Source organism: Salvia hispanica, chromosome 5 (assembly GCF_023119035.1).
Source record: "Salvia hispanica cultivar TCC Black 2014 chromosome 5, UniMelb_Shisp_WGS_1.0, whole genome shotgun sequence".
Classification (NCBI taxonomy): Eukaryota; Viridiplantae; Streptophyta; class Magnoliopsida; order Lamiales; family Lamiaceae; genus Salvia; species Salvia hispanica.
In genome coordinates this window covers 14,706,268-14,728,017 of record NC_062969.1, presented here as the reverse complement: position 1 = coordinate 14,728,017, position 21,750 = coordinate 14,706,268, and the positions used below count along the sequence as shown (strand labels likewise).

General features: G+C 36.3%; 5 protein-coding genes and 1 pseudogene across 8 annotated transcripts in view; 1 reads left to right on the top strand and 5 right to left on the bottom strand.

Moving 5' to 3' along the window:
• Positions 1 to 21,750, bottom strand: part of LOC125188522 — a 34,178-nt gene that overhangs the window by 7,990 nt on the left and 4,438 nt on the right. The window lies entirely within an intron of this gene.
• Positions 1,019 to 3,121, bottom strand: LOC125188524 (urease accessory protein F). Of its 4 annotated transcripts, none has more exons than XM_048085432.1 (3): positions 2,906 to 3,121; positions 2,638 to 2,773; positions 1,019 to 1,808 (listed from the first exon to the last, which is right to left on the bottom strand). In XM_048085432.1, exon 3 carries the CDS (start codon positions 1,783 to 1,785, stop codon positions 1,054 to 1,056), a length of 732 nt encoding a protein of 243 aa, XP_047941389.1. In that variant the 5' UTR covers positions 1,786 to 1,808; positions 2,638 to 2,773; positions 2,906 to 3,121; the 3' UTR covers positions 1,019 to 1,053. The 4 variants fall into 4 exon arrangements, with proteins under 4 accessions (XP_047941389.1, XP_047941388.1, XP_047941387.1 ...); XM_048085431.1 differs by lacking the exon at positions 2,638 to 2,773 and adding an exon at positions 2,317 to 2,460; XM_048085430.1 differs by lacking the exon at positions 2,638 to 2,773 and having other exon boundaries at positions 1,019 to 2,460.
• LOC125188519 (molybdenum cofactor sulfurase) lies at positions 3,686 to 5,584 on the bottom strand. Its single transcript, XM_048085425.1, has one exon. The coding sequence runs from the start codon at positions 5,496 to 5,498 to the stop codon at positions 3,777 to 3,779; it is 1,722 nt and encodes a 573-aa protein (XP_047941382.1). The 5' UTR covers positions 5,499 to 5,584; the 3' UTR covers positions 3,686 to 3,776.
• On the bottom strand, positions 7,686 to 10,945 carry LOC125188520 (protein HOTHEAD-like). The gene is made up of 5 exons (XM_048085426.1): positions 10,821 to 10,945; positions 10,014 to 10,658; positions 9,259 to 9,632; positions 8,715 to 9,190; positions 7,686 to 8,632 (listed from the first exon to the last, which is right to left on the bottom strand). The coding sequence occupies exons 1-5, from the start codon at positions 10,906 to 10,908 to the stop codon at positions 8,578 to 8,580; spliced, it is 1,638 nt and encodes a 545-aa protein (XP_047941383.1). The 5' UTR covers positions 10,909 to 10,945; the 3' UTR covers positions 7,686 to 8,577.
• On the bottom strand, positions 14,583 to 17,279 carry LOC125188523 (annotated as a pseudogene).
• Positions 17,422 to 19,802, top strand: LOC125188521 (sorbitol dehydrogenase). Its single transcript, XM_048085427.1, has 6 exons — positions 17,422 to 17,580; positions 17,647 to 17,714; positions 18,008 to 18,244; positions 18,480 to 18,770; positions 19,193 to 19,380; positions 19,458 to 19,802. Exons 1-6 carry the CDS (start codon positions 17,490 to 17,492, stop codon positions 19,648 to 19,650), a joined length of 1,068 nt encoding a protein of 355 aa, XP_047941384.1. The 5' UTR covers positions 17,422 to 17,489; the 3' UTR covers positions 19,651 to 19,802.

Here is a 21,750-nt window from a genome sequence, read left to right as displayed (position 1 = left end):
TTAATTTATGAAATTTCCATAAATATTGTATTGATCTTCCACATATTCATAATTTTCCATATATATATAAAAAGAGTAAATTAGTAAGAAAATAATAAAAATGGTTTAAATAAAAACCAGTTTAAAATATAAGGGCATTTTGTATATATAATGTTTGTTAATAAATCATTACCCTTATCTTAATCATAACAATTTCACATATCGAGAATTGTTCAAACATAACAAACAAAAAAAATAAATAAATACTAACCTTAATTATATAGTACTACTAGATCGCAATACCAATAAATTAAATCTGAATTGGAGTAGTAATTAACATAAGACATAGTGGAGTAGTAATTAACCCATGGAGTATATATATATGGCTGTCATTTTTAGACACCAATATTTGCTTTCTTCTTGAGCGGTGCGCCGGTGGCATTGCGGTGGTAATTTTTTTCCAAATAAATCTATACCAGTAGCTATTTTAGTTTAGTTTATTTATTTTTTGGTTAAAGTAAATGGGTATTTAATTGACAACAAAATCGATCCGATATGTACATCTTCAAAAGTCGGTTCTTTAACTCACGTCGCTGCCTTTAGCAATTCTGTATTGAATAGATACTATATTATCCCTAATCCATCTTTTTGTAACAGTGAAATCAAAATATCTACGGCGTCTGGTCTATGATTTTCCAGTAGAGACAACCACTAACGTCATCTCCAATAATTTTAATATATACTATATTAATTTAAATTAATTTTTAAGTATATGTATCTCAAAAAATAATTTTAATCCAATCACTTACATTAAATTCAAATTCAAAAAAATATTCCATATTCACCTATTCTTTATACTTTTCAATCATATGATTCATACCTACACATTTATTTAAATCCCACACATTTTATCATAATTTATAAACTATAAATCTAATATTATTTATAATTTTCTTATTAATATATTCATGTATTAAATATACTTAACATTAAAAAAAATTACACTAATTTAAAAATTAAAATACACTAAACACGATAATAAATTAAAATGTAAAATACTTTCATTTTCACCATTCAAGAGCAAAACAGTCTGGAAAACAAGTAGCTGTGGCAGCCCTGCACAGTATCAAGCAACGGGCACGTCTGGCACGCCTCATCCACGCCCCGATTCATCCACTTGGTCGACAAGCTCTCAGCAACCGGAGCAACCTGATGTTGCAACACAGCAGCTCCCAATGGTCCGACCAAATTTAGTCTCGTCGCAGCAGATATGATATCTCTCATGGTCACAAACATGTACGCTTTCTGTGTAGTCTCAGCATCAAATCCAAGAAGTCCGCATACAAGCCCAAACACGGGGGCGTGGTGGAAGTACAACTCCCCACTGCTCAGAGCTTCACCTCTCATTGTTTTCAGGCAGGGGATCTCAGAGAAAACAGAAGCAGCTACCCTCATTAACGCTGATCCTTGAGCTGTAGACGCCTTCCGGCTGACCTCATTTGTCAGCATCGCGTTCAACAATCTGTCGAGCCTACGCCATGTCTGTGCATCTGGTGAGGTTGTTGTGGCACAGATGAAAGGTAGAAACAGGCTTCCTGCATTCTCCAACACATGGATCACGTAGGTTTTTAGATCATCGGTTGTAGTGACCAGGCGAGCTTGCATAGCTGCCTCGAGACCAAAAGAATGAGCAAAGCCCCCAGTGGGAAGTATAGAATCTAACAGTTGCCATTGACTCCACAGCTGGGGAAAACTTGCTGATAAACATCTAACATTTATCTCATTTACATCTCCCAAGCCCTCCATGTTAAGACACAATCTGCATCAATCTAGCATATGGAATACAGTTTTAGCAGACCGAACTGGGATGCCTTAGATTTTTATAAAGAGCCCTCAAGATAGATCAGAAGTGCATACAATCTTACAAAACTCTAATACAAGGCCACTCGTTATCTAATTCACAACCATAAATAATCAAGAAACCATCATATACAACACAATAGGCATTTGGCAAATTCTATTCTGCCATGTCTTTTATGTAGCATCTCCGTATCTATTTCTGTCTACGGCACTAAATGTGTCATAACTGCGAACTATCTACTACTATGATGTTTCTTCCACACATAGTCTTTACTGTTCTGTTGCAGTATCACATGCACAAGGAGCAAAATTCAAACATATTCAACACTATTAACACAAACTCTTAACAAAATTGATCAAAACTCAAATCTTTTTCCTAGTTGGAATCATAATCCAAATCCAATACCAATCATTCTTTTGCCATTTCCCCTGCATCCAATGCTCGGGAAATCATATTCTTTTCTGCAAGTGCTGTACCTATTCTTTTTTCAGTTCAATGAGAAGATGGAGGGAGTTGCAACATCATATGATGCTCCTCCATTTTGACTTAAAAACACTAAGTATGCCCACTGCGTAAAGTGATCACATAGTTGGATCGAGTAAGCCCTCTTGGATGAATGCCTATTCAAATCAACACCACAATCAACAAACAAACATAGGGTAGTAACTATCTATCACGTTACTGGTGAAACTCAAACAATAATCTAAAGGTTCCCCTGCTGCTAGGCGTTGAAATACACATAAATTCCAACTCTCAGATAGTTTTATTGAAGAAGAATATAAGTATTGGCCCATTACCATGATCATGCTTGAAACAGTCATTTTGCAACAATAACCTCAATATTTTATCCAAATGGCTGACATTTGCCAAAATTCCACTGTAATTGTGAAAATTGGTAGAAATAATTGAACAAGAACATATTGCAACGATAAGCTGCCACAACACAACTAGAATCTTCAGTCGGTGTATTCGTGAATTGGGATTTTGACATAATATATCAAAAGAAATAATTGAATGAGACATGCTTCAATTGATTGAAGGAGTGATTGAGAAAGGGACACAAACCAAGTTCCCAGATTCAATTTTTGTCAGCCGAGCACAAGGATCTCCGCAAAGAAGCTTTCTACAGGTTATTGATTCTGCCGATGACAAGAGTCGAGCAAAAGCAAATGAAAAAGTAGAGAAAAGAAGTTGGAAAATCTTCTTTGATTTGGTCTCACTTCTCAGGAATGGTGTGCTTTTGATTGTTTGAATTTGGGGTAAATTTACTGTACTCCCTACGTCGCTTTTTCAGTGATACATTCATCCATTTTTATTTTTTTTTATTTTCTATTCTAAATGATACTTATTCCATATTTCTAAAATATACTCCCTCAGTCCCAAGGAGAGTGGCTGGCACTGGCCTATTTCTATCGTGGATGCTCTGAACGTCCAATCCACTTTTTTCTTTATAACAAAATGAGGCACGTTTTTCCAAAAATTCCAATAACTATCCACTACGTTTTGGCCCATTCTGTTTGTGGAGAGTATTGCAAATTACAATATTCTGCCACAAATATGTTAGTAGTAATTTCATTCTTCCGAAAAAAGAAATATAGTTAATTCAATTATTGTGCTCAAAGTTAACGAGCTTAAATTCTTAATCGTAACAATCCACACAAATACATTTGCTGATAAAATTATTCTCTGCAATGAATTATTGTAATCAAACATATTTCCGTTTTTACCCCGAAAATGCTTATTAACTGTTGGACGATATGTCTATAAGATATTACAGACATTTACCGCCTAAAGTGTACTCTCTTCCTCGGATTTATGCATAAATTAGATTGACAGTTACACACGTGCAAAATGTTAGGTTGATGCAGAAGCCATTGGTCACGATTTACAATTGAAAATCACAAGCAGAAAGTTGCGGTGAAAATAAGTGTGCAGTTTATACTTCAATGGTTTTTTGATTGAGCGCGGTGTATCTCCACCTCTCCTTCTCCACGAAGTCGGCGTCGAGAAACTGAGCTATGAAAGCCCAGAGCCTATACACATCTTCAAAATTGGCCAAGTAAGTAAGCGCTGCAGTAACCACATTGATTTTATGATGCTCATCATTTCCGCCTCTGTTCTTTGCTCTGCAGCTCCTCTCGAACAACTTCTGCTTCTCCTCGTCTCCCTTTTCCGCGTACCAAATGCGGTGCAGCATTCCATTGCCGAGCGATATGTGATTCCTGTCAGCCAGCTTCTGCACCAGCGCAGGATCCACCATCTCCCCTTTCCAGTCGCATATGTTGAATGCCAATGCCGGGGCTCGGTCGAACTTCCCCCTCGGCCCGTAGATTGTCACCAGAGGGAAGCTGTCGAGCCGGTTTGGGTGCTGCAGCTTCGTCACCGCAGTCACCACCCAGTTGATCAGGTACCTGCTTCTGCTGCTGATCACTGTCAATCCTAATGAGTCCACATGATCCAAGCATCTGCATTCCATGTTTCCCTTCTCAGCAATGCCTTCCTTTATATCGAGTTTAGCCATTTGTTCGAGTTCTGTGTCTGTTGTACCCGAAGAAGAGTCGTTCTTCGCAGCTGTGATCGAAACAATTCCCGCACCTGCAGAAGCTTCCAGCATCGGGACGACAGATTTCTTGACGAATAGGCATCCGAAGCCGGTGGGGTCTTCTCCAAATACTTTGTAGAAGGAGCAGATGAGGAAGTCGGGGCGGAAGAGGGAGAGGCCGAAGCTGTCCATGTCTTTCGGCCCCAATGCACAGGCGTCGAGTAGGACGTGCCAGCCGTGCTCCTGCGCCAAGGTCATCCATTGGTATGAGTAGCTGGCTCCTGTCATTCTTGATTGAAGTGGAAACACAAACAGCCCTCTCTGCTTCTTCTTTTTCTTCTTTCTCACCACCATCTTCCTCAGCTTTGCAGAGTGAATCCTCAGTCTCGGCCACTTGAACTCGGCTGCCATGACGCGGGCCCCTCTCTTCCCCGATGTGCTGATCATGGAGCTCAGCGCCTCACTCTCGTGGTCGTAGACCGTGAGTAGTTTGCGGCTGGATTGGTAAGGGTAGGACTCTGCTACAAGTTTGAATGCTGCTGATCTGTTCACAGTGAATACCATAGCATAATCATTTTGTGAGATGTTTAGAAACTCCATGATCCTTTTCTTGATGGCGGATTCCAATTCCGACCCTTCTCCGCCGTGGAGAAGCTGCGACTTGAGGCTCACTGACTTGAAGCTTATACCGAATAATGGAAAATCGGACGAGGATGGAGAAGAGATGGCGGATCTGTACCGGGACATCACCTGTGATTGTGAAAAAAGACCAACACCAATGTAATCTAGGGATACATGGTTGGAGAGCTCGAGGTGGCCGTACTCACGAGCCCGGATTTGATCAACCGGAGCAGTATCAGAGTACTTGGGGTAAGCTTTGATGAACTGACCAAATGATTCTTGCAGAGAAGGGATGGACTCATGGTTGGTGAAGTTTGTAGCAGGGAAAAGAGAAGATGCAGTTGTTGCTGCAAAGTTGCGTCGACAAACTGCCACCGTGCTGCTTGTCTTCGTGATAGGCTGCTCCGCCTCTGGCAGCGGTCCTTTCGCAACCGGATTCGGACAACAACCCTGAAAGCATACTTGAGTTGCCTCTTTCAAACGAGGTGAATGCATACTTCTTTCTTGTTTTTCTGATTATTGTGGTGAAATTGATGCCACTTGCCTCCAAATTGGATTTTGTTGTTCTTATATACCTATGATGCTTACATGTTAAGACAAGTGTGAAAAAACCACTTTTCTAAACAAAGTTTTCAACTCTCAATTTCTTTGTGGAATGGGACAGCCAAATGATTGTATTCAAATGGCTCTATGACCTTTTCCCCTATATTTATTGAAGTTTCATTTTCTTTTGTTCTCCTTTTTATATCTTTATTGAATAAATTCTTGCGCATGTTTGCCAAAGTTGACCTGGCATCATGACATAACAAAGAAAAAAGACTAAAACAAATGGAAAAACTAGACTGTTGATTATGCTTTCAAACATTTGGAACCGTATCTTAATTTATAAGATTTGAAAGTTGAGCCTGGAAATGTGCTAAAATCCTATTCTATTTTATTATTAGGATTATGGAAAGTAATACTTCTCTTTTTTCCAAAAGTACTTTTGCTCTAAAGTGAAAGTAACAAAGAGATTTTATTAATGGCCGGCATTGGCGCATGATGCTGGGCAAAGGTCTCATTTTGCTGTCACACACACAATTTCTTTTTTTTAAAGTTAGTGCTTCACCTAATTTTGCGCAACAAATTTACTCTTCTGTGACCATTTCATTATTTGCCTCGAAACTGGAAGAGAAATTTATCACATAATTTAGCACCTAATTTATTTGTATACATACATGTATTTGCAGTGATGTTTTGTACAAGTGGTTTATTTTATTTTATTTTGTATTTTGAAGCATTGCATCCCATTTGAGTTTGTATTCTACTCTAATTGACTCGTATCTTTTCTTGTGGGGCAGAGAGGTCTTCAATTATTTTATTTTTTGGGAAGAAGTCAGGACGTCAATTTCTTAAGTGTAAAATCGTGGACCATTTCTTTTCTATAATTTGGGAAATTTAATTCCGAATTGTCTAGTCCGCAAATTATGTTGTGGAGACCTATCCAAAATTCTTTGAGCGTGTAATTGTGTCCTTGATTTTTTTTTAAAATGACTAACTACTCTGAATTAAAAAAATTATACTCATCGTTCTAGTGTAGTTGATGCATTTCTTTTGGAAGTGGACATTTATAAATTAGTGTTTGGTAAGTGGAGAGAAAATAAAGCATATAAGTGAAATGAGAACATAATAGAAGTAATAATAAAATAGACATCTGAAGAGAGTAATATTAGGGAGAATAAACTAAGAGATTAAATATGTAGATTTTTGTTATAAAATGAGTTAACTCGATTATAATGGGATGAACAAAAATCAATAGACTTAAATATAGTGGGATGGAGTACATAATTTTGACTATTTACTGACGTTTGACACAATATTAATCTGCTGTGCAGACAGTTTCAACTTAGCCATCTCTTACTTTTTCCTGATCATTACATCTTAAACATACCAACCCAAAAAACAAAAGGTATGGCAGTTGTAGGTTGTCTTTTTCCATAAATGTAACAAGCTTCATCCAAGAATTCTTGTTAGTTTGATAGTTGTTTCCAAGAATGATATTTTAATCCACTAGATTTAGGTAGCATGGCATTTTCTTTGAGAAAAATTAAGTAAACTAATCAACAAGTTGATTTTTTAAGTCCCTTCAACTAAACTCAAGGTGTCTTTGAGCTAACAAGTTGGATTTGTACTTGTTTTTGCAGTGCTGTTGATAGTGACAGAATAATGTCGCGATGCTAAATGCTGGCATTCAATAAGAGAGATGTAAAGGCAAAAATAGCATACAAGAATGTTTCCACTTGCAGTGGTTTGGATTATATGTAAATGACATGTATGCAGGTAAAATATGCTCCTTATTTTGTTTAATCTTGAAATGAGGCTATCATAATATACTAAGTTTATTTTTAGACTTACTACAACCTTGTAGCGAAGCAGTTGTCTTTTAACTCCCGAGGCCTCTCAGTGTGTGGCTCTTGTTTGATCACTTTGTAACACCAATTGTCGAATGTACACATTCAAGAATCATTCTGCTGATGGACTTCTTCTAGTATTAGAACATTAGGAGTTGGGTTTTTTTTTATATCAAATATCCAACCTAAACACCAATGAGAAGAACGATCCAATTTACTGAGTTTTTTTTCCCAGAGCATGTAGTTTTAGGCATCACTCTTACAGAAAACATAACTCTTGAACCGTTGAGACTGAATAAGAAGATTTTAGTTTGGCTATTATTTAAGAATATGTGGAACATATGAGAAATCTACACACGTTTGAACATACACTGCCAATCTAGGTAATGATACAATTTGAAAGACGAGATAAGATTTTGGTGATGCAATGTTTACAATAGATTAACAAATCCGTAAAGAAAGCCTGACTGTACCTTTTGCTGTATGAGAAGCTATTGTATTTCATCAAACATGTTAAGCAAAACCAGTCACAGGGCAACTCTCCTTTGGCATGTTATGCGAACTAGAAGCCGCACATCGGCCACCTACATATTTTTTCACTATCAAGTACCAACAGTTCATGCCAAGTAAGGGTAGCCCTATGAATGGTTTGCTTAATGAACTAGTGCCTCTTCGAAACTCTGCTCCTGTTTCTAAAACTGCATCTTTATGCTTTGACTGATCACTAGCTGTAGTTTATATATGCTTTAGCAGATGGAATAAACCAATACAGAAACAGCATATGCTTTAGACTCTTCTGTATATTGGTCTCTTAGCGTGCTTTTCTTATCCTACCCGTTCCCTGTCAGGATAGCCATATTCCTTCATCCATGTCTCTTGTTGGTAAATGTGAAGAAAAGCTATGGAAAGAAGATGCTGTTCAAAAGATGGAATTGACAATTATCAGAATCATGAATCGGCATATCCTTGGTGATATTCCTCCCTCACATTTATTTGTTCCCATTTTAAAGATTTGAATTTCATTCTCTACCTTGGGAAGGTCAGTCAAGCTATACTTATCAATCTAATTGTTTCTGTAAATACCATGTCTATTACTTGAAATTATATCATGACATGTCACTAAAATGAAATATACATTTGCTGCCTGCATTCCACTTTATTTCCATGTCTTGTGATGTAAAATCTCAAGCACCCTTTTCCCCTCTCTGCCTCTGCTTAAGGATTTTATGTCCCATATATCTGCATCACAAGATAGATAGAAATTAAGATGATTAATAAGTTGTAGAAAGAAAGATAATTTGTAATTTGATTAGATAATCACCTCCCAAGCATCATAATGGTAGCCTGAGGATTAGTTCCAGGGGTGTGGTAAAAGGTGGAGCTATCAACGACACGCAGTGCATCCACACCAAGCACCCTATAATCATGATCAACGACCCGATCCACTTGGCAACCTCCATGGAAATGCCAGATTGAGATCACTGTATCATTGCAGTATTGTTGCATATCATAAGCTGCTGACTTGTGCTGTGTCCTGAGGTTTTTGGGAATGGACAACGTATACTTCAACAAGGATCGCATCGTGCTGTTGGAGTACCAAAATCGGGAGATGGCCTGTGATCCCACAACTCTTTTGAGGATTTTCATGCCTCGGACGCACTTTTGCAAGTCCCTCGAGTCACTGAAGTAGTTGAATGTCACACTTGGATTGTCATTGGGGTCCCTGCTCTGAAGCTTCATATACCCTTCCGAGAAAGGTCCCGATACCTTTCCCCCGACCATTGCTAGCTCGTGGCCCTGTTTCAGTCTCGTATTTTATTTTATATCTATGTCTAGATACTAGTAGGAAAAAGAGATGGACTAACTTGATTTGCAGCAGTTGTAAGAGAAGTTAAGGAGTCAATGTTGCCGTTAAGTGCTTCAATGTAGAAGCCAATATCAGTTATGCCAACTACTTGAGGAAGGGAGGCTTCCACGGACCTTCTAGAAGGTATTACGATGCCATTCAATGGGTTGTCGGACATCCCTTGGCCCACCATTGGCTGGTCCAACACCACTTGTATTCCTTGGGCTTTGAGTTCATGGGCCGGCCCGATACCACTCAGCATTAGAAGCTGTGGGCTTCCCAATGCTCCAGCTGACAATATTATCTCATTTCTATTTCCCTTGTTCAAGTATACCATATGTTTCTTGCCTTTTGAGTCTTTGAAAACTGCTCCATAAGCCTTCCTTCTTTGCCCTTCATTCACATATCCACATGTAACTTGTACTATTTATTTATTGGTTTATTTGCAATTGAATACCTAAACTTTAGGGGCATTTACTGTTCATAATTACATGCATATAGTTAGGTACTTTATGAGTTTATCTCAATTATTAAGATTTTTCCATGCGTTTTCCAATTTGATGAATCAAACAAGTTGGCTTCATTTATAGAAATTACATATCTCAGAGTCTGCAGACCTCGCCAATTTCTTAGATCTAAAAACATCGTAATAACTCCCTGCTTTATCATTTTCGGAAAAATGAGACCACCCCAATTTCTTTAATCTAATTGCAATTAACCAGTAGTTATTATGCATAATAAAAAAAATAGTAGTAAGAGACACATTTATGTGACCTGGGGAGGTGGTGAAGAGGATTTGGTGCACCGTAGCATGGAAGTATACAGTGATATTGTTTGGATGAGCATGCTCCAACAAATCAGCAGCCGTATGCCTAATTCCATTCTGATCGAATGTTGATCCTCCGGTTTTGGTCCCATCAACGTGCTCGTACGTGTACCCGTTGTCGGGCAGCACGCCGGCCTCCAGCAGCCCCTCTCTGACCGCGCCCTGCCACGGCCTCACCCGCGGCCGGAACGCCACCTTCCTCTCCACCCACTCGTACGACGCCTCCACCAGCCGCGGCTCCCACCCGGCCCGCCCCACGTACTCGCGGCTGGCGCGCGTGTAGAACCCGGCGTTGATGGCGGTGCCCCCGCCCAGCACGCGCGCGCGGTGGTTGAACACGCCGTCCGTGGAGATGAAGAGCTGCGCGGCCGAGTCGGGCGACGGGTCCGTCAGCGTGCGGGCGAATCCTGAGGCGTGGGCGATGTTGGGGTCTGTGTAAGGAAGGCCGCCCCTCTCGAGGATTACTACCTTGGCGGAGGCGGAGAGCATTGCTGCCAGCGGGCAGCCCGCGGTTCCGCCGCCGATGATTATGTAGTCGTAGTGCCCGGTCGATGGAGCTGATGTTGCATTTTTCGCAAAGGAACTGTATGGAGCTACATGCAAGACAAACCAGACCAAGAGAGAATAAAATAAGAGAGAATTATATTTTGTAAAAAGCTGAAATGACTTAATCATATTAAACTTCCCAAAATAGAAAAATAATTTAATTAAAAATGGAGTAAGTACTATTTAGGAGAGATCGAGAGAGAGACAACCTTTTTCAGCTGTGGAAAAGACGATTAAGAAGAAAATCCCAAAGACCGCTGTGGCAATAGTGGGAATTGGGTTTTGGGAGGGCGCCATATTTTCAATATTATGAGATACTACCAATCAATAGAAGAGTTGTCAATTGATCTCTATATAAAATACACCTATATATATATATATATAAGAGAAAGTAAAAATTTGGTTGGTGCGTATCGCCTGAGACCAAACAATCTAGGTAATATAGGATATAGTGTGGTTATTTATAGAAACCAAGATTAACCAATCAAGTCATCTTTGTTAATTTAAGATGTGTGTTTCTAATTAAATTCTTTATGTTTTTATTAAATTTATTTTGTTTTCTTTATTTTTAGAGTCTTGTTTTGTCAAATAAAAGTAGTATTGTGTTTAATATTCTAAATAGTTATGCCAACATGACATGCCATGCCACTTATAAGAATGCTACTAAATAGGATTCAAAATGCTATATAAATTAGCCGGATTTTACACTTGATTCGCCGTGGGAAATACCAAACCAATCTGAAAGTTCATGATTTATGATACTAATTTGAAAGTTCATGGGAGAAACCAAAATCTGAGCAAAGTTTATGATATTAGGGACCAATTTCCCTTTAATTAATTGATCTCTCTTTCATATAACATTACTTCAATTCAATAATACCTTTTTTGTGATTTATCATTAGCCATCCGATTGTACAAGAGTATGTTTTTATATTATTTTTTATAATAAAAATAATTGAAATAATATTATTGCAACATTTACAAAAAAACACAAAAAATGACAAAATGTAAAATATAAAAACGACAAACATATATTACAACAGTCAAAATAAGAAATTTAAAATAAATAATTAGGATGAATTAAATGAATAATTAGGAGTATTTTATTTCAATTATGATTATGAATTTATAAATAGGATGTAGGGAGGGAGACTAATCCATGAATATACATGGTGTTAGAGGAGCCACATAAAATCTTCCTTTGTTATATTTATAAGTTAATTAGCACAATAGGTCTTTTGTGTAAATTATTTTCATCATTAAAGAGGCATAAATGTTGATTATGAAAAAATTAATTTGTTTGAAAAATAATCATACCTATCAACGCAAAACCAGATATGGCTATTTGTTTAATAAATTGCTTCTAATTTTTGTTGGAAAGATTTTCTGCTTAAACTACCGAGTATGATTTTTTAATATAATATCAATGATATAATATTTTAAAATAATATTTAAAATAAATCTTAAAAGTTGTTGAATTTTATTAATTGTTCATATTTTTATGGTATGAATTGAGACATGAAGTATACTTAATTATTTAAATTTATTTAGAATTTTGATTTGAGAGGGATTCTTATAATACAATTTCTGTAATGGAGTAACAAATTGATACAATTTCTATAATAATAAATTGATAATTATAACATGATATTATATTATTGTCCTTAAATTAAACTTACGTATTGGGATATAATAGACTTGCCCTTTTTTACAAAAGAAGAATATGTTTTTATAATGATAGATATTTTAAATATATAATTTCTTATATAAATACACCCATGTGTAATATTAATATGATAAATGACATCGTAAAATTGACACCATTTTATCCAATATTGAAACGTAGGAATGTATTCATATCCTAGCTATAAATATATGTAAAACACAATACACTTGTTAGTCTATTAGATTTGTGATCTAACCGTTAGATTATTGTCACATGTCATCTAATAATGTATAGATTTTTAGTCTAATAATATCGCTCTGATAATAATGTCCTGTAACATTTTAATCTAATAATGTAGATTTTTAGTCTAATAATGCACATATTTTTAGTCTAATAATGTAGTTCGTCTATTGTTATCACAAACATCCAATCCAAAAATCCAAAAGCTGTGATTTGTGCTATATTTTATACTAAGAATGTGTAAGTACCCTAATATATCCCGAATTCGAAAATGTAAGTACTCATGTGAACCGCAAGCATTTATAAGAAGAGAAAAATCTTAAAAGGATGGCTCCCTTCATTAAATTTCTCGGCACACATTTTATTGTAAATGTTAAAAGGGTTTTTGGCTTTTTAAACCAAAACCTTTTCCTGAATTCCGGTTTTTCCCATGAACTATGAGATTTGTTTTTAAAACCACGAACTTTCATTTTCGTTTGGATTTTCCCCCGGCGGGTCAACGACGAAACCCGGGTTGTCTACATGTCAATTTTAATCATATTTGTCACTAAATTGATTACTTGGATCCTATTTGACACAATAATACATACAGTCACAATTATTACATAACAAATGACAACTTTTGAATAAACAAAACACAACTTTAACATTTTGAATTATGTTATTCGGGTCGGAAATGTGCTATTCGGGTCGGGTTGGGAAAATCCTAACGAAATGAAAGTTTGTGATTTTAAAAACAAATCTCATAGTTCATGGGAAAAATCGGAATTCGGGGAAAGATTTTGGTTTAAAAAGCCAAAAACCCATGTTAAAATACGAGCAGAGAAAAATGTTAAATGTGACGGCTTCTCGTTATATTACCCCGGTAGATCCGTAGATACATTTTTCTCTTTTAGAGATGGGACCACGAAATATTTTATGGACGTGAACGAAGTAAAACCTATTGATATATAGCAAAATCAGTAATTTATTATTGGCAACATGGGTAAACCGTATGTCATTTATATGGCCAAGACTTTGGTCTCAATTCTCACGGTTGATTGCTATTGATATCATCTATTGAATTGTCTTAAATACTCTGCTTAGGAGTAGGAGGTAGGCCTATATAGCACCTTTGTGGCGGAGGAGAGCGTCGCCAACGACATAGAGCAACCCACGGTTCCACCACCGATGATTACATAGTCGTAGTAATCTTGTCGTGGAGTTGAGATCGCATATTTGGCGAAGAGTGTATGGAGCTGTGTTAGAAAAAACAAGTTGATTAGCTATATTTTACTCCCTCCGTCCCCGATTAAGAGTCACACTTTGACCGGACACGAATTTTAAGAAATGTAAAGAAAAGTTGGTTGAAAAAGTTAATGGAATGTGTGACCCATTTTTTTATATTGGTTTTATAATAAAATGTGAGTGGCTTGAGTTAGTAGAATGTAAGACCTATTTACTATTTATGGTAAAAATGAAGTGTGACTCTTAATTGAGGACGGGTCGAAATGGAAAAGTGTGACTCTTAATCGGAGACGGAGGGAGTAATACTCATTTGTCCCTCATTAATTATCCACTCTCACTTTTTACCATAAATAATAAATAAGTTTTACATTTCACTAACCCATTTCACTCCTATATTATTATAAAATTAATATATAAAAGTGTGAAACTTTCTTAATCCACTTTCCTTTACATTTTACAATGAATGATTATTGGGAGACAGATGTAGTATCAAACATTTTTACATCATTAATTAAATATAAATTTTATTTTTATATATTTAATGTTATAAAAATATGAATAAAATGAATCAATGGATTGTGCTTGTTCTTTACGGTGAAAAAGAATTTGACATTTTTTATTGGAATTGTCGATTCCCCTTCTCACTGCCATCTAAAGAGAATTATATCATGAATTTATAAATATAGGCTGCACTAGAAATTAATTAATTCAGGAGTACGAAAATGGTACTCCTACTATGTTTCAATAAATTCATGGTAAAACAAAACCACGAGTAAGAGAATCACAAGTGACCCCACTTAGTAGAAGCCATGAGAATATGAAGTTGAAGACAGAAACATATCGGTTAACAAATCTTCTAGTATTTGTAATTTTGTACTACTAAGGTCTGAACAAGGAAAAATAAAGAAAAACAAAACTCTCAATTGGCAATTCTGGTTAAACTGCTTCAAAAATATAAAAACTTTAATCACTCTAGAATTCAAACCATACCTAAATTAGATATACTCTATAGTTATGAATTAGACTTGGGACTTCCCTAGCATAGTAAGATTAAGATTCCATCTCATCGCAAGCCTCGGCTGCAGGCTGCAGCTATCTCTGAATCCAATTCGTTAATCAACTGCTCACTTACATGCTTAGCGGCCGATATCATATCAAGTACAACAGTCGGATGGAGGCCAGCGCCGCCTCTTTTTGTCAGACCACATATCCGGCCTAGCCTGTTGATCGAGACCGACACAGCTGAACTCATCTGGGACTCCTCTTCCGTAGTTGCATCTACAATATAATGCCCCCCGACCTGCAAAACTCACCATACATTTTTGCGTCTCAGAATCCAAACCCTTACACTCAAAAGGACAAAAAAGATGGAGAAAAAGTGAATGTTTTACCTTGGTTAAAGTGACTATAAGAGGGACCCCCGCTGTGTCAAATTGTAGAAACTCCTCATTGCTCACATCAACCTCCGGTGTCTCATCAGAGGGAGCGTTGGCAGAAACTTGAACTTTTGGAATCACTGTATTGCTTAAAGCAGCCTATGGAAGAAACCACAGACAAGAAATCAGGAATGGAGAAAATTGGAAGGTAATAAATTGTTCATTTCTTTCGATAAACCACATTGTTGTAACGTGATATGATTAATGCAAAGCTAAAGAAGAAGAATGATACTACACCTTAATGGCAGCTCCCAAAGCATCCAGAACATTACCATCTGAACTAACAACAAGGCCATCGATGTAGAGATCCCAACAGACCTTCCCTCGAACAATGCACAGAGATGATAGATCAATTCCAGCACCTGGAGCAAATTCAGAGACCAGAAATTGTAACAAATGAATGTGTAGCGAACATGGCCTAATCATCATGTGCTCGTAAGTCATACCTGCACCACTTTTCCACCCAACAAACACCTTTCAAGTGCTGAAGAGAGCTCTGTGGATAACTCCTCACCCCCTCTGCCCTGTTATTGAGGAGTAACAGAAACTGATCAATCACCCAATGACGAGGCGCATATTGCCATCATCCCGTAACATTCTTGGTTATGCAAGCAGTTGAGATTCTGTTAACAAACCCGCACACCAACACATTCACACATAATAAAGAAAAGAACTTTCATAAACCTCAAAAGATGGTTCGGCAGTCGGGCTGCAATCAACATATATGGAAACTTTTCCCTTGTCGGGATAAGATGGATTTGGCTTTCCAAGCTCGGCCTGTAAATAAAATGATTGAGTTGATGGAATTCAAGTCTGTGAGAGAATCAAATGATAAAATGGCATAAAACAAAATTTCCAAGTCACCAAGAAAAACAAAACAGAGCAAATTTGGAAATCAAGATGAAAAGAGAATGTTTGACAGCAGAATACTTTTACACTAGCAATAACATCTGTTACCCCCAGCTTCACTCTTGCTGAGCCACTTGCCTGTTTCACGTGAAAGTTTAGATCATTAAACATGCAATCTACTTAAATGTATAGAAGAAGACCTCAATAAGGCAAACAAACTGTACCTGAGGGATGATACCGGTTTCAAGAAAAATGGGTCGGTAGGTAAGTCGTTTCCTACCACCAGTGCGTAAATCCTGTTCGATTCCACCTTTTATAAACGTTTGCTCCCCTAACGAGAGCCCCACCATAACTGCAAGAATATACATGAAAAGCTGAAAGGTCAAGATTCATACGTCAAAACATTAAGAAAAGCTCATGCAAAGAAGAAGTATCTCGTTATTCTCGTTTTTGCAGGATGATCCCCAATTTTTCAGTTCAACTTTGGTGGAGGCAAATCGTCACACCTTGAACATTGGAGAGATGGAGAATCCAAAACGCAATATCCAAGAATAAGATAGTCTATTGGCAGATAACTTTAAATATCGGAAAAATAACGAAAACGAAGCATGCACTACAGAGAGTCAAAACATGAACCAACTACTGAAACTTGAGGAAGCAATGGAATATATCCAATAAACAGGCATAAAATCAACGAGGTTGAACATATTATCTGTTCTATGCACAAGAACAGACTGCTAAAACTGGGATCCACAGAGAATTTACTTATGCAGAGCTTGATGTAAAGAAAGAAGTTATTATTATTAAAGATGGATTTTGGCTTTGCTTTAAAGGAAAGCTCACAAAGTTGCAAGCTTTGAGGGATAGATGGAATTAAGTCTGAAGTCTATCGATGTACTCAGCCAAGCAAAGCACCAAAAATAAAGTACTTATCTATGACCAAACAATGGTGCAATTCCATTAATAACTTGAAATCAGCAGAATAAGTGTACCAGAAATAATAGTGCAGACTTCCTAAGATAAGTAGTGAGAATATATTAATGTGGCAGGGCTTTTAGAATGATGCTCATCATGCTTAAACTAAAATACTCAAATTACAAACATAATGCATATGTAATCTTATCCCATGATTTTAGTCATTTCACAGTTTTCTGTTGAGAGTGCCGCTGTAAAAGTAATACCTCAGCCGGAATTACGATCGGAAGCGGCGAGCAGCGGGCAGGTGCGAGGTGGGTACTAGGGTTTTAATAATTTTAGATGACAGATGGCATTATTAATCCAAAACTTAGTTTCCCCTTTAAAAGAATCTTTTAATTCGAAACCAGAAAAAATGAAATGAATGTTCAAAATAAAATAAAATAAAATATTGTGACTAAAAATTGATAAGCGTTATCCATCCACTACTCATTTTTAATTCTGCTCTAAAATCCCTAATTTTGCAAAGGAGAAGGAAGAGAGAAATGGGATCTCAGGGAGAAGAAGAGAATATGGCAGCTTGGCTACTTGGCGTTAACAATCTCAAGATTCTTCCTTTTAAGCTCCCTCCTCTCGGTATCTTCTTTCTCTCCCCTCTCTGTTTTTATTTCTGAATAATATTAAAAGTTTTGTTACTTTTAGGCCCTCACGATGCTAGAATCAGAATGAAAGCTGTGGGTATCTGTGGAAGTGATGTTCACTATCTCAAGGTCAATTTTTTTTCCTTACTAAATCCACAGTGATTAATCGTCGTCTGCTTTTCTATGTTTCTAGTAGGGCCTGTTATCTTCAAACCTCATGTGATCATTTAATTTTTAATAGTTGCTAAGTTTGAGGCTCAATTTCTAGCAAAATATAGTTTTCCAAGTGTTTGAAACCCAAATTGAGAGTAAATGAAACAAAAAGGATAGTAGTTACCAAAAGAAAATTAAGTTTGAAGGTAAGTGATCTTCTATTTAAAGATCCATGATGATTCTTAAATGGTGGCTGTATCATGCTTCAGGAGATGAAGTTGGCAGATTTTGTGGTCACGGAGCCAATGGTGATCGGGCATGAGTGTGCCGGTGTGGTTGAGGAAGTAGGAGCTGAAGTGAAGCATCTAGTGCCTGGTGACCGTGTCGCGATTGAACCGGGAATAAGTTGCTGGCGGTGTAATCTATGCAAGGACGGAAGATATAATCTGTGCCCTGAGATGAAATTCTTTGCTACTCCTCCGGTTCACGGTTCCCTTGCGAATCAGGTTTGCGAGAGCTGGCTTCTCTATATAGATTTCTTCAATTCAGTCTATTTGTAATGTTTTTATAGTGTCTGTAATTGTGTGCCGCATCCTGCTTTGCTTGAATTGGATCAGATTTCATTAAGATTCTACTGTATCTTAACGTGTGTTATGAAGTTTAACATTATCATGTGAAATTTTCTGTCATGACTCGGCAATGGTTATATCGCAACTGACTTTGCTTGACCGATCGTTGCAGATTGTGCATCCTGCAGATTTATGCTTCAAACTCCCTGAAAATGTGAGCTTGGAAGAGGGTGCGATGTGTGAGCCCTTGAGTGTTGGTGTTCATGCTTGTCGCCGTGCCAATGTTGGTCCAGAGACAAATGTGTTGGTGATAGGAGCTGGACCCATAGGACTTGTAACATTGCTAGCAGCTCGTGCTTTTGGATCCCCAAGAATTGTCATTGTGGATGTAGATGATCATCGCCTATCAGTTGCTAAGCAGCTTGGAGCAGATGAGACCGTCAAAGCTTCAACTAATGTAAATGTAAGTCTCTTTTGCATCAATGTCAAATTAACCATTTTGCATTTCAAGATTCCTCATAAGCTATAGGAGAAGTAAAATATTAGTCCTTCTATATGAAACTTTAAGCTCAATGTGTTGATTAGCTTTCACCAACTGAGTAGCTATTGGCCCTTCTTGGTCATGTACATATTGTGTTTTCCTTCCTTGAAGTTAGCATTTGCAAGAGTTATTCAGGTAGCCCTGTAGTATACGGCATTCTGTGACTTAGTTTCTCGTGGAAAGGAACTATGATGGTTTCATGCCAATGATTCGTTGCAAACTTACAAAAATCAGTTATGCTACTGATTACACTTACAAGTTGGACAATGTAACTATTATGCATGTTGAATTCACGTTTGCTTGGATATAGTCAAATATATCATGTCGTGAGAGTTCTGTAACAGGATGTAGGTGCAGAAGTTGAACTTATAAAGGCTGCAATGGGGGCTAGTGTGGACATAGCTCTTGACTGTGCTGGTTTTAGTAAGACAATGTCAACGGCTCTAGGTGCCACTTGTTCGGGCGGAAAGGTTTGCCTAGTAGGGATGGGGCACACAGAAATGACCGTCCCCCTTGCGCCAGCTGCAGTCAGGTACTTGATTGACTTGTTGCATAAACAGATTACATAATGCATCCCTCGCGACTTAATCATTCATAATACTCAATCAGGGAGGTCGACGTGGTTGGCATATTCCGCTACAAGAACACATGGCCTTTGTGCATTGAGTTTCTTCAGAGTGGGAAGATAGATGTGAAGCCGTTGATCACCCATAGGTTCGGATTCTCGCAGAAGGAAGTCGAAGATGCTTTTGAGACGAGTGCGCGTGGTGGAGCTGCTATCAAGGTCATGTTCAATCTCTAGTGCTTATTCTGTTGAAGGGTGGAAACACAATTATGCAAGCAACAAATTACTGTGGAACTGTTTTAAGGTTTTCCATTTGTATATCTAAAAAGAGTTGGATGTCAGATCTGTATGTGCAACTCTAATAATGAAAGCCTTTTTTATATACGGAATACTGAATTTCTACTAGTGAAATTTTACTCAACATATAACCAATCATGATGGCGATACACTGGCATACACAAGCAACTAACAGAACCAACCTATTAGAGGTGAGAGAAAAAATGCCAAAAAACTCAAAACTATTTTTTTGTTTCTCAAACTTCAATTAGGTGAAGTTGTACATTTGACACGATAAGAGAAACGATACGCTATGTTGGACCTCATAATGTTGCTTCCGCTGTCCACTTTCATCTAGATCTTCTTTGTTTTGAATTAGACGTAATCGTCTAGATTTTACTAGATACAACGTTGGTATAAAATCAACTAGGGATTAATATATATATAGAGAGAGAGTTGTGATCAATGTCGAACCCTTCTTAAAGACCGAACTAAAGACCAAATTTGGGCCCCTCATTTTTCTTAATCTTATGGTTATGATTAATTTAGAATTTATTTAATATTTTATTAAATAAAAACTTTTTAAATTTATTTTTTAATTTTCTTTTTAAATTTTTTTTTTTTAAAAAATTAAATTTTCTTTAATTTTTTTTTTAAAAAAAAATTAAATTTTTTTTAAAAATTTTTTTAAAACAATTTTTTTTTTAGAATTTTTTTTTTTTTTTTATTCGATAAAAACTTGCTGGAGTAAATAATGAACTATATTCACTACATAATGAACTAAATGAATGTATGTTATGAAGTAATTTTTCGCATTCATTATATACTGAATTTACTTCAACTGAAAGATAATTATGTCATAACACATTATGAAGTAATAAAATAATAAAATAAAGTAATAAACTAATGAAATGAAGTAGTAAACTAATGAGATGAAGTAATAACATAACTGAATGAAGTAATAAACTAACGGAATGAAGTAATAGCATGACTGAATGAAGTAATAAACTAACGGAATGAAGTACTAAACTAATAGAATGAAGTAATAACATGATTGAATGAAGTGATAAACTAACGGAATGAAGTAATAACCCTAAACCCAACTGAAAGATAATTATGTCATAACACATTATGAAGTAATAAACTAATGGAATGAAGTAATAACATGACTGAATGAAGTAATAAACTAACGGAATGAAGTAATAAGTAACAGAATGAAGTAATAACATGAATAAATGAGTAATAAACTAACGGAATGAAGTAATAGCACGATGAATGAAGTAATAAGCTCATAACAATAACATGACTGAATGAAGTAATAAACTAACGTAATGAAGTAATCCTAAACCCAACTGAAAGATAATTATGTCATAACACATTATGAAGTAATAAACTAATGGAATGAAGTAATAGCATGACTGAATGAAGTAATAAACTAACGGAATGAAGTAATAAACTAATAGAATGAAGTAATAAACTAATTGAATGAAGTAATAGCACGACTGAATGAAGTAATAAGTTCATAACATACATTCATTTAGTTCATTATGTTGTGAATATAGTTCATTATTTACTCCATCAAGTTTTTATCAAATAAAAAAAAAATTAAATTTTTTTTAAAAAATAGAAAAAAATTAAAAAAAAATTAAAAAATATAAAAAAAAAGTTTTTATTTAATAAAACATTAAATTAATTGTAAATTAATCATAACCACAAAATTAATAAAAATGAGTGGCCCTAATTTGATCTCTAGTTCGGTCTTTAAGGGTGGATTTGTGGTTAATAGGACTATATATATATATATATATATATATATATATATATATATATATAGTGATATGGGGAAAGTGCCCATTAAGTATATAACTAGAGAACAAATCACAGCCACAAGATCAAGAAAATCAAGGGCTAGTTTTAACACATGTGATTTTCGAATTTGAAGGAGAAATCAGTTCACTCTATCACAGATTTACTTCACTATACAAGGCGGGGGTATAATGGATATTTCACTAATAAAATTAGGGTTAACAATTGAATTAATTTCTCATTTGCAGAATTCAT

Bases quoted from the DNA above. Each gene is read 5' to 3' on its own strand.
- LOC125188524 (XM_048085432.1), bottom strand. From the start codon at position 1,785: ATGGAGGGCTTGGGAGATGTAAATGAGATAAATGTTAGATGTTTATCA.
- LOC125188519 (XM_048085425.1), bottom strand. From the start codon at position 5,498: ATGCATTCACCTCGTTTGAAAGAGGCAACTCAAGTATGCTTTCAGGGT.
- LOC125188520 (XM_048085426.1), bottom strand. From the start codon at position 10,908: ATGGCGCCCTCCCAAAACCCAATTCCCACTATTGCCACAGCGGTCTTT. The intron at 10,659-10,820 runs GTTGTCTCTCTC...TCTTGCATGTAG, and splicing joins CTTTTCCACAGCTGAAAAAG to CTCCATACAGTTCCTTTGCG. The intron at 8,633-8,714 runs GTGATTATCTAA...CTTGTGATGCAG, and splicing joins ACCATTATGATGCTTGGGAG to ATATATGGGACATAAAATCC.
- LOC125188521 (XM_048085427.1), top strand. From the start codon at position 17,490: ATGGGATCTCAGGGAGAAGAAGAGAATATGGCAGCTTGGCTACTTGGC. The intron at 17,581-17,646 runs GTATCTTCTTTC...TGTTACTTTTAG, and splicing joins TTTTAAGCTCCCTCCTCTCG to GCCCTCACGATGCTAGAATC. The intron at 17,715-18,007 runs GTCAATTTTTTT...ATCATGCTTCAG, and splicing joins GTGATGTTCACTATCTCAAG to GAGATGAAGTTGGCAGATTT.